The sequence below is a fragment of the Panthera tigris genome, chromosome D3 (assembly GCF_018350195.1).
Source record: "Panthera tigris isolate Pti1 chromosome D3, P.tigris_Pti1_mat1.1, whole genome shotgun sequence".
NCBI classification, from domain to species: Eukaryota; Metazoa; Chordata; class Mammalia; order Carnivora; family Felidae; genus Panthera; species Panthera tigris.
Genome location: NC_056671.1, coordinates 68,638,598 through 68,651,093, shown reverse-complemented (window position 1 = coordinate 68,651,093; position 12,496 = coordinate 68,638,598). Strand labels below are relative to the sequence as shown.

Below are 12,496 nucleotides of genomic sequence, written 5' to 3'. Positions count from 1 at the left end.
ATTTCTTGGTGGGTTTTTTTTTTTTTTTTAAAGCTGAGAGTAATGGGACCAAAGGATTTTTCTCATAATGAGAATACATCTCTCATGTGTCTGCTAATCAGCAGGGCTATTTCCATTCGATCTCTATTAAATAATAATAATAAAGAATATTTCAAGATTATTAAATTACGAGGAAGGAACATCTCTAAATTGGACAGGAGCTCCTTTTCCTTTTATAAGAAAATGTTAACTATTTCAGTCATACGGCTTGTGCAGCATATATGGAAATTATCTTCAAGGTGTATCATTACCATGACCTTCTTAAAACACCTTCTGACAACATCTGTAGATTTTCTTCTTACTTCTCTAGCTACCACTTAGTATTCTTTACCGCACCTCTCTGTCTTTAACTTGGAAATCCTGGAATTTCTTGGTCCGGGTCCTGTCTTTTCCCTCTGACCTTGTATATGTTCTCCGAGCTTTGACCTTCTTCTGTGTGTCTGTCTATAATCCATCTATACCTCTGGGTTAATCTACACCCTCTCTTAGCTTTAAGCTTACGTGTATACCAGCATTTGCTGACATCTCACAGCTGCGGTATCTGAAACTGAGCATGTCCAAAACAAAACTCGTGATCTTCTGCATAAAACCTGTCCCTCCTCTGGTTTCTCCTTCCTCAGAAAACATACTTTCATTCGGTTCCTAATATGAGAAATCAGGGAATTACTCTTGATATCTTCCTCTACTGGTCCCATCCCCCATTCCAATCAATTAGCAAGTCCATCGGTTTTAGCGCCAGGATAGTTTTGAATCTGCTGTACCCCTGCTCTAAGCCATCAGCAGTACTTGCATAAACTCTTGCAGTAACTGCTTACTGGTCTTTGCTTTTCTACTCTTGGTGCTTCTAGTGTTACCTTTCAACTTTTGCTCCTCCCCAGTTTTATCATTGTATTGCAGAAATGCACCTTTAAAACAGTCGATCATATCGGGGCGCCTGGGTGGCTCAGTCAGTGAAGCATCCAACCCTTGATTTCGGTTCAGGTCATGCTCTCACGGTTTGTAAGTTCTGCAGTGCAACGCAGAGCCTGCTTGGGATTCTTTCGCTCATTCTCTCTCTGCCTCTCCTCTGCTAACGCAAACACACACACACACACACACACACACACACACACACACACACACACTCTCTCTCTCAAAATGAATACTAAAAAAAAAAAAAAAAAGTCAGTCCTATCTAGCTGCTCCCCTGCTCAGACCCTTAATTAGTTTTTCATGATGCGATAACTCACAAGGCACCACATGAGCCGACCTTACCTTTCACCATTTTCAGGTATACACCAACCATGCTGAACTTCCTTTGGATCCTTGAACCTGCCTGGATCTCCCCGCTTCATCATATTCCCTCTGAAATAATTGCTCCTGTGCCCCTTTCCATTTTTAAAAATTACTTAGCCATTAATTTATGTCTGATACATGAAAACGGCAGAAAGTGCACACAGTACGAAAGATGCATCGTGCAAAGTGGCTATTTATATTTTCCATTTTTATGGGATCAGATTTATGAGTCATATTTTTTAATGGCTCTCAGGTATATGGTTTATTTGTGAACTTCTATAGTTTTATTTTTACCTTCCAATCTTTGATCAACCTGGAATTTATTTTAAGAGGTAAGGTAAAGAGCTCTGTTTTGTTTTTTTTTTTCCTAGTTAACTACTCAGTTATCCCAGTACCATTTATTGAATATTTCATCTGATTTTCTGTTTTAAAGTGCCACCTTTACCTTATATTATGTTCTCGTCTTATTTTAGTCTCTTCTAGTGTCCTGTGTGCTCATGTACCATGCCAGACTGTTTCTATTAATGTCACTGTATGGTATCTTTTTTTTTAATTTTTTAATGTTTATTTATTTATTTTTTTTTTTTATTTTTGGGACAGAGAGAGACAGAGCATGAACGGGGGAGGGGCAGAGAGAGAGGGAGACACAGAATCAGAAACAGGCTCCAGGCTCCGAGCCATCAGTCCAGAGCCTGACACGGGGCTCGAACTCACAGACCGCGAGATCGTGACCTGGCTGAAGTCGGACGCCCAACCGACTACGCCACCCAGGCGCCCCTAATGTTTATTTTTGAGAGAGAGAGAGAAAGAGAGAAAGGGGCTGAGAGAGACAGACATAAAATTCTGTAGCAGGCTCTAGGCTCTGAGCTGTCAGCACAGAGCCTTACCTGGGGCTTAAACTCACAAACTGCAAGATCATGACCTGAACCGAAGTCGGATGCTTAACCAACTGAGCCACCCAGGCGTCCCTATGGTATTTTTTTTTTTTTAAAGTTAGTCCCATCAACTATAGTTTTCCAGAATATTCTGGCTTTTCTTAAATGTTTAGTTTACTAAATGGAATTCAGAATTAATAGGGCTAGTTTTTTTTTTAAATCTTGTTGATATTTTTTGAGAATATGAATTTTTAGATTAATACCTGAACATTGGATGACTTTACAATCCTACAATTTCCTGTCTAAAAATGTTTTTTTTTTTTCCATTTCTTTGACTCAGGGCTTTCGTTACCACCATTTTAAAGATTTCTTCATAGATATTTATACATCATACTTGGATATTTCATCTTATCTTCTTGTCAGTGTAATAGAACCACTATATTTTTCAAAAGTGATTGTTTTTTAAAAACAAACAAAAAGCAGAAACTGACCCAAAAGAGAAAAAACTAATGGTTGCCAGAGGGGAGGGAGGTGGGGAAATGACCAGAATGGGTGAAGGTGAGTGGAAATACAGGCTTCCAGTTACAGGGTGGATGGATAAGTCACCGGATGAAAGGCACAGAATAGGGAATATAGTCAGTGGTATTTTAATAGCCTGGGTATGGTAACAGATGGTAGCTACACTTGTGAGCACAGCATAATGTCAAGAGTTGTTGAATCGCTACTTTGTGCACCTGCAACTAGTGTAACATTGTATCTCAACTGTCCTTCAAATAAAAAAACAACAACCTGTTTTTTGAACAGAGAAGGGTTGTTAATTTTGAACCCACTCTCCTTACAATATTCATGTATTGTTTGTAATCGATTTTTAGCTCATTCACAGCTCCTCTTCCCCGGTCCATAATCTATTTAGCCACCTTCCATTCTTCCTTAAGATGTCAGCTTAAAGTTCACTTTGCAGGAGCCCTTTCCTAACTTCCGTGTCTCAGGGAGAGAGCTCCATATTACTTCGCTTAGGGAACCCTATACTGTTTCCTTCAAAGGGCTTCCACAGTTAGAACTTACACAGTTTACATGGGATTTTGTTATTGTCGGACGTGTCTTTCTTCTGTCTTGCAAGCTGCCCGGGAAAGAATTGTGTCTGTTTTCTTCCTCACCCTGTCCTCAGCTCAGTGCATAGTTCCCACGTGCTGCATAGTAGATACTGCTTGGCTGATGAGTAGAAAGGCTGGTTAATAGGTTGAATGGATGATTGGATTGTCCAGTTTTTGGAAATTTGCCTATTTCTGATCTTTCACTCTATTAGCTTTATTTTGAATTCAGCACACTTTAAAAGTCACACGTTGCCCCTTGGGAACTTGATGTACGTGGGGTGTAGATTTTTATTTTTTATTTTTTTAATTTTAATTTTTAAAAAATGTTGATGTATTTATTTGGAGAGAGAGAGAGAGCGTGCAAATGCAAGTGAGCAGGGGAAAGGGAGGGGTAGAAGGAAAGGGAGAGAGAGAATCCCAAGCAGGCTCCAAGCTTCGTGCAGAGCCCTATGCAGGGCTCGATCTCACAACTGTGACATCATGACCTGAGCCAAAATTAGTCAGATGCTTAACTGACTCAGCCACCCAGGCACCCCATGTGGATTTTTAGAAAAGGTTCTCAAAGACGAATGGTTTAAGCAGATCAGTTAATGTGTTCATGGTTTTGCTGATTCACTTTGTCAGATTGATTGGGTATTTTCCTCTTTCAAACTTGTTATTTTCGAGCAGTCTGAAATGTGGCACAAGTGAAATTACTCTGACAATAATAATTCTTTTATTTTTTTAAGTATCACTTCAAATTTTTGGAATAATTTAACATACTTCTATGTTGCAATTTGTGGGATTGAGGCTTGGAGAGATCAAATACCCACTGTTACAAAGCTTCCAGTGGCTGGATCGGGTCCAGATTTCGAAGTTTTCTGACTCCTAATTCAGTGTTCCCTCTACCATGGTATCTTCCGTATTGCTGTACTATTAATTGCCTGTCTTCCAGGAATGTATTTGTAGTATTGTAGAGAGGAAAGTCTCTCACACCACTTTGCTCTATCAGGGCAATTTTCCTATGGTTAACTAATGACACCATCATATTTTGAAAATGTTCCCCTTGTCAGTAGATCTCCCCCCACTTTTAAATAGCCTTTTTCTTTAAGAGCAGCTCTAAATTCACAGCAAAAATGAGCAGAAAGTACAGAGAATTGCCATGTATGCACCCTGCCTCCCTATACCCACAGCCTCCCCTGCTGTCATCATTCTGCACTAGAAGTGTTACCGTTGATGAACCTTCCTTGACATCATTCTCACCCAGAGACCATAGTTCATGTCAAGGCTCACTCTTGGTGGTGTACTTCCTGTGGGTTTTGACAGATGTACAATGGCATACATCCACCGGTAAGGAATTCTAAAGAGTAGTTGCGCTGCCCTAAAAATCCTCTGTGCTCTGGCCTGTTGATCCCTCTCTCCCCACTAACTCCTGGCGGCCACCGGGCTTCTTACTGTCTGTAGAATTTTGCCGCCTTTTCTGGAATGTCATGGAGTTGGAATCCTACAGTTGGTCGCCTTTTCAGAGAGGCTTCTCTCACTTAGCGACACACGTTTGAAGACTCCTCCATATCTTTTCGTGGCTGGCTTGCTCCTTTCTTTTTACCACTGACGACAGCACTTCGTTTTTTGGATGTACCACGGTTGGTCCGTTTACCTACCAAATGACATCTTGATTGCTTCCAAGTTTGGGCAGTTACGAAAACTGATAGAAACGTCCATGTGCAGGTGTTTATGTGGACAGAAACCGCCAGCGCATTTGGGCGAATACCAAGGAATGTGCTTGCTGGACGTGTGGTAAGAGTATGTTTAGTTTTGTGAGGAAACAGAACCTGTCTTCTGACATGGCTGTGTGATTTTTGCCTTCTCACCAGCAGTGAAGGGCGGTTCTCGTTGCTCCGTGCCCTCACCTGCAGTTGGTGTGGTCAGCGTTCTGGACTTTGGCCTTTCTCGTGGGTTTGGAGTGCTATCTTGTGGCTTTGATTTGCATTTGCTTCATGCCACAGGAGGTGGGGCATCTTTCCATACGCGTATTTGCCGTCCGTATAGCTTCTTGGGTGAGGTGTCTGTTTAGATCTTCTGCCCATTTTTAAATCACGTTGTTTGTTTTCTTTTTTATGTTTTTAATATTCTCTTTTAACGCTTGTTTTTTGTTTTTTTGTTTTTTGTGGTTTTTTTTTTTGTCCCTTGGGCAGCATCTAGTGAAAATACACAGAAAGCTTTGAGGACATTGAGAATGGTTTATTTTTTCAAAGGAAAACTCCTCTCTTTCTGTTTTTCTCCTTTTACCTTTGTCTTTCAGTTATACCTGCCGCCACTTGCGGAGATATGTTTATGTGTTGGACAAACTGTATTTCCCCCACTATCACTGTTCTACGCTTCAGCATTGCTTCTCGACCCTCAGTGACAATGGAGAGGAACTCTTGTCTTTAACTTGCTCTCACATTCTCAGATCCTATGCTTCCAGGTTATTAACCTCTGCTGTCTGTTTACTGCATGCTGCATGCTGTATGTGACTGATAATTGCATGTTTGAATGGGATACATGTCGGTGAGATGATTGCCGAGGAGATTTCTATTTGAAATGGTGCTAAATGATTCCTTAAAATAATGGCTGGGATTTGTTGCCTTACAAACGTCCTCTTAAGTACTTTATGTTTCATGGGAGAGAGAGAAGCTTTCAACCACACAGTTGGCACGTAAACCTGACAGAACTTTTCTATACTTTGCTCCATTTGGAAATCTTTTGATTTATGTGTAATAGTTGGGAGGTGCTCTGTCTGGTTTCTGTATGAACAGACTCTACCGTTACTGTTAATTACCTATGAATTTTCGGTTCTTTTCCTCGCTCTGCAAGCACCCCCGAGAGCTGACCGTGGCATTTCACCCATGTTTGGATAGAAGCACATTCAGCTGAGCAGGTTTGATTTTATAAGAAGGTAGAAATTGTCCTCTGGGGTTTTGCATTTCTCACTCATTTGTATATAGAATAGTTACAAAATCAGTAAGTTCCAGTGTGTCATGGGTGAATGTAGATTAAACAGAGCAACGGTGGGAGTCATAAGAAAGAGACAAGCCACCGATGTCAAGTATCAGAGAAAATCCGTACCTGCTGTGTAGTGTATATCACACGCCAAAGGAGAGACGTAGTTTGCCACGACTGCTTTGTATTTTGTAGGTGGCATTTTAAACACACATTTTCTGTAAGTCAGGAATGACTTGCGCACCAGCCCTATACTGTTAGCTAGGTATGATGTTTGAGGCAGTGTCTTCAGTGCAGAATGACTTCGAGGAAGAAAGAAGAAAACTTCCGTGACCACCTTCTAGAAAAGAGCAAGCTTTGGAATTAAAATAGATCTCTTCAGGTGAAGAAACATGCAGAAGCTTTACACAGCATAAGTGAAATTTGATTATTATTTTGAATACATTTTGATTATTAAGACTAGAAGGTAGTGTGACATCTAAGCTGCCGGCCTGTTTTTGGTGGCAGAAATATTTACAGACACATAATGATGTCGGTCAGACTCATAATTAAGCCCGTAGAGACATTTTGAGACATAAAGAAAATCAGAGACAGAAATGTTAAGTGAAAATAATGGAATAAGCCCTCGTGCATATAATATGGGAGAATTTATCAGAGGAAAGCCATTTACTTTCCGCTGACTCCGGGAAAACGAGTGAGTATCGGGTAAGTGATGGTGTTAGGAGTCGGGGACAGAATGTATCCAGTTGCAGGCAACAGAGAGAGCCGTTGCTCATCACTGAGCCTCTTGAGTGGGCAGCGTAGCTATTCCTGCCCTGATTTCCTAGTGGACCCACCGAAGGTTCCTCCAGAGAAACAGAACCAGCAGGACGCACGTGCACGTGTGCGTGTGTACGTGCAGAGAGAACGAGAGATTGAGAATTACTTTAGGGAATTGGCTCTTGTGACTGTAGGGACCGGCAAGTCGGAAATCTATGGGGGCAGGTTGGAAATTTTGGTGAGTGTTAATGTTACAATCTTAAATCTTAAATCCACAGGTGCCGGGCAGGAGGCCGGAAACTCAGGCAGGGTTTTTGTGATATAGTTGTGAAAAAGAACTCTTCTTCCTCAGGAAACCTCAGTCTCTGCTCTTAAGGCCTTTTGTTAATTGGATGGGGCCCACCCTCATTAGAGTAATTTTCTTTTTTTTTTTTTTTAATGTTTGTTTATTTATTTTGGGAGAGAGAGGGCGTGCGCACCTATGCGAGCAGGGGAGGGGCAGAGTGAGAGAGGGAGAGAGAGAATCCCAAGCAGGCTCCACACCGTCAGCACAGAGCCCAATAAGGGGCTTTATCCCACGAACCGTGAGATCATGACCTGGACCGAAATCAAAAGTCGGACACTTAACTGACCAAGCCACCCAGATGCCCTGGTAATTTGCTTGCCTTAAAATCAGCTGATTAACCTTCACAGCAACGTGTAGGTGAGTGGTCGCCCACTCTACTGGCCCCGTAGCCCAGCTAAGTGGGCACGTTAAGACCACCACCACACCGTACTTGTGTTTTTTCTCCGTGTGTCTTCACGTACGACATGTCTATCCGACCAGACTCCGAGCCTCGTGCAGTAGACGTGCCATCTGACCCCTCGTTGTGGGCCTGGCAGCACCTCACACCTGCGTGCTGGTCACCTGTGTTAGTTGCTGCAGGGTTTCACCATCTGCTGTTTGTACCCGAGGCCGCTATCCGCTTGCCTCTGGGTCACACCCCTCCCCTCACGGGGACACACGGGAGAGAGGGATACAAGGGGAAGTGGGAAGGTAAAAGGGAACAGAAGGGAAAGGACCAGGAAGACAGAGTCGGAAGACGTGAAGAAAGTCAAGAGGGGAAACGTAAAGGCCAAAGCAGCATGGGATTCCTGTGTGCCTTCACCCGATTCCTGGCAGAGCTGAAGTACCCTCTGTTTCTTGGAACAGCATTTTCTTTCATGTGTTTTGTTTCCTCTTTTAGCACCCCTCCTGGGGCCCCTTCCTCATTCTCAGGAGGTTGCTCGGTACTCGCATCTAGGGTCGAAGGTAGTAAGTAACCCTCCAAAGGGCATGTGTTCAGTGCATAGCCCTCCTCGGGACTGAAAAGCCTTTAGGCTGCCTCTAGAAGGAAAATCAGGCTGTGGTAGACCCAGGTAGATGGGTTGAGGAAATAGTCTGAGGCCAGGAGAACTCTATGGCATTTTTGAAACGCTGTCCCTTTGCAGTCCTGGCCTCTCTCCGACTGCCGGCCCTCTTCTCTCACCTTATTCCAGAGCTGTTAAACCAGGTGCACCGTCTCCTGGCCTCCAGACTCTGCCAGGCCCTGACCACCTTCTCTGAATGGCAGAGAGGAAATTCAGCGATTAGGGGCGTGGGCACTGGAGGGAAGGCCACGCCCCCTCCTCCACCGGCTTTGCATCCCAGCTCCACCCCTTTGCTGTCTGGAGCAGGGAGCGTGAAAAGCTTGCATTCTGGACGGACCTCAGAGTGAGCTTGATTTTCACAAAGGGAGATACCTGGTCGCCTTTGTGCCACGTTCATGCGCAAGTGACTAACATCCTGCATCCACAGTGACACGTGGTCAAGTGTAATGTAGTCTCTGCAGTTGACACATTTTTCTTTCAAGAGACCTGTGTTACTTAGCAGGACAGACCAAGCCGAATGCCTGAATGGAGCCATCTCGGACTCACTTCACAGTCTCAAGTAGCTTTTGGTTACGTAGTGTGATCCTCACGCCAATCAGTCTCTGGAGAGAAACATTAGTTTATCCTTAAAGGACTTGACCTCAGTCTAACATGAACTACTGCTCTAGGTAGAAATCTCAGTCACTGTGCGGCAAACTTCTTCCCGGTGTAAGGATTATTTCCATAGCCTCCCTGAGAGAGTGCTTCTGGGTGCTTCCCATGTCGGGAGGCAGCAGGGTTCTTACTGTTTCACTGTTAGAGGGTCAGGTTGAGTCCACCTGCCAATAACTTTCAACCATTTTAAAATTTGTTTTAATATACTAAAGATGTGGTGTAATCCTGGATTATTTTGCAGCCATAAGTTGCAAATGTAACATAAAAAATGGTAGAAGATAGTGGATTTCTATAAAGAAATATCTACCAAAAGTTATTAAAATGCTAATATCTTGAATTTATTATTATCCTAGGGAAATAACCCAAGGTAAGAATGATATTTAAGAACAAAATAAGGGATTAGTCAAGTAAACCGTATTTTGTCAACTCAATGGGAAATCATGTAGCCATTAAAAATATCATAAAGAAAAATAGGGGCTCCTGGGTGGCTGTCTGTTGGGGGACCGACTTCGGCTCAGGTCATGATATCATGGTCTGTGGGTTCGAGCCCTGTGTTGGGCTCTGTGCTGACAGCTCAGAGCCTGGAGCCTGTTTTGGATTCTGTGTCTCCCTCTCCCCCTCCCCATCTTGTGTTCTGTCTATCAAAAGTAAATAAACATTAAAAAATAAAGAAAAATAAAGAGGGGCGCCTGAGAGGCTCAGTTGGTTAAGCCTGCGACTCTTGACTTCGGCTCAGGTCGTAATATCACAGTTTGTAAGATCGAGCCCCGTGTTGGGCTCTGTGCTGACAGTGCGGAGCCTGCTTAGGCTTCTCTTTCTCCCTCTCTCTGCTCCTCCCCTACTTGTGCTCTCTCTCTCTCTCTCTCAAAATAATAAACATTTAAAAAAAAAACATGGAAAACATTCGATATAATGTTGAAAAAAGAATATAAAATTATATACTGATATTAAAACTATTATATGCGTGCGGACAAAAACTAGATAACATACAAATACTTGCGGAACATTAGTGAAATATACATGACATTTAAAAGAATTTTAAATTTATTTTTTTAGCATTTAAAAATTATGCAAATTGACATTACAAGTTTCTTTGTTTTTTCCTCAGCCTTCCATCCATTGTCCCAAGTTAAACGTATATCTCTGGCTGTTTTTTTGTTTTTTTTTTCCCTCACCACCATAACATAATGTCATTTTATTAATTGGCAAAGAACTGCAGTGGTTTATGGGAATAGATAGGAGTTCCTTCAAGTGTGATCACAGAAAATTTCTCCCATAGCTTATTTTAGCATTTTTATAGTTTTGGGGGGGGAAGGGATGCTTTTCTTAACGGAATTGGTTTATTATTCTAAGTAAGCACAACATTAAATCATGTCTCTAAACTATAGCACTTTCAAATTTAGCAGTGTTTTCACCCATTTGGTATGTCTTTCATACTGTGGTTTAGAAAAATGACATCTGGTGCCATTTGATTGCTTTGAAAGAACTGCATCCTCAGTCTGAATCTAGGACAATGTCCTAATGAGTTTCCTCAAAAGAGGTTTTTTTTTTTTTTTTTAAATTACTAGAACAGTCTTGTCATATCGTATACCACTCTCTAAATCTGTCATGAATAAATATTTGCAGCCAGAGTAATAATTTTTCATGCATATGATACTGTCTTAATAATTTTGTTGTGGCTATGTGCTTTATTGATTTCCGTGCCACTTCTGTGGCACGAAATGAAATGCATTATTCCACTTAAACCATTATGGTTTCCTTTTGAATTACGTATTCACTGCTTGATCCTGTCATCAAGCTTATTCTCTTTTCTGTAATGTGGTGTTTGGTCTTGAGATGTGCTTCTTTAGTGCTCAGTGCCATGTAAGGCAAAACCAGGCAGGTAAATTCAGATCAGAAAAGCTGGAACGAATAAACAATATGTCGTTAAATTTTTTTTAGAGTCACTCCTTTAATGGAGCATGTTTCCTTGTTTGGGCCCTTGGGATTGTCTTTTTTTCTTCTTAGGAATTATAGGAGTGAATCATGGCTGTGCATTCTGGAGCGGAGAGGAGGGCAAGGCTTGACATAGCAGCTACCGTCTCTGCTTGGTCTCAGAGCTGAGGTAGACAGCTTTGCCTACCGCCTTCTCTTGGCTTCTGGGACAGCAGAGTCCTGGCTTTCTTCCCACGGGTTTGCCATTTCTCTGTAGGCCTTTGTTGTAAATGTTGGAATTCCTTAAGGCTTGCTCCTGAGGCCCTACTCTCTTTTCGTTTAAACTCTCACCTCACGGGGCACCTGGGTGGCTCAGCCAGTTAAGCATCCGACTTCGGCTCAGGTCCTGATCTCACAGTTCGTGAGTTCGAGTCCCGCGTCGGGGTCTGTGCTGACAGCTCGGAGCCTGGAGCCTGCTTCGGATTCTGTGTCTCCGTCTCTCTCTGTCCCTCCCTTGCTCACACTCTGTCTCTGTCTCAAACATAAAAAATAAACATTAAAAGAAATTTTAAAAACCTCTCACCTCAGGCATTTCCATCTCCTTTTATGACTTTACGCACCATCCATGTGTCAGTACGTCCCAGGCTGGTAACTCCAGCTGCAGTTGTGAGCTCCAGCCCCACACTGTCAGCTGCCTTAGTGTTAACATCACTGCACTCACACCTCTCCTGCCCCGTCTCCCAGGCCAACTCTTAGCCTTTCTCCACAAACCTTGTCTTTTTGTCTCCTCCGTCTCGGCAAGTGGTGTCTCTAGCCGTCAAGCTCGTCTCATGAGAATCCTCAGCATTTTCGTTCTCTCGCCCCCCGCGTCCATCCTCACTCTGTCCACTTCAGTTCTGTATCCAGAATGTACACGGAACGTGTCCTCTCTTCCTCTGTGCCTGCTGCCAGCCGTGCCAGCTCACACCACCCTCACCTCCCCCGCAGATGGCGAGAACCTGCCACCTGGTTTCCGCGAGTCTCACTACACAGCCCCCCGGCCCCCCAGCCCCCCCCCCCCCCCGCCCCGAGCAAGCGCCTGCAGAGACCCAAAGCCAGATTCCAGCTCTTGCTTGTTCAGATCCCTGTGGCGCCTTCCCTCTGCCCTCAGGGTGGCACGTTCCCTAGCCACACCAACTGCCTTTCTTTTCCAGGATTCGCTGGCCCCTTTTCCGTCTTAGGGCTTTTTACATGTTCTTTCCTGTTCAGAATAGTTCCCTACTCTGTATTTCCTACGCTTGTTACTTCCTTACAGAGGTCTGTCCCTTAACCCCAAATCCATTGTTATATTTAATATTATGTTTCCCCTCACATACGTGCTCTGTCTTTTTCTCTCTTAGAGTAGACTGTAAGCTTCAGGGGGACAGAAAATGTGTGCTTTTTTTAAATTTTTTTTTTCAACTTTTTTAATTTATTTTTGGGACAGAGAGAGAGAGACAGAGCATGAACGGGGGAGGGGCAGAGAGAGAGGGAGACACAGAATCGGAAACAGGCTCC

General features: G+C 43.2%; 1 protein-coding gene across 7 annotated transcripts in view; it reads left to right on the top strand.

Annotated features, from left to right (window-relative positions):
* The window catches only part of DYM (dymeclin), a 350,029-nt gene that overhangs the window by 198,756 nt on the left and 138,777 nt on the right, over positions 1 to 12,496 (top strand). Inside the window, exon 13 of one of the 7 annotated variants that reach the window (XM_042962567.1) lies at positions 5,565 to 5,729. The exons of the other annotated variants lie outside the window; for them this stretch is intronic. Within the exon in view, the coding sequence (XP_042818501.1) occupies positions 5,565 to 5,729 (165 nt within the window). The remainder of the gene's footprint in view (positions 1 to 5,564; positions 5,730 to 12,496) is intronic. 7 annotated transcript variants of the gene reach the window in all.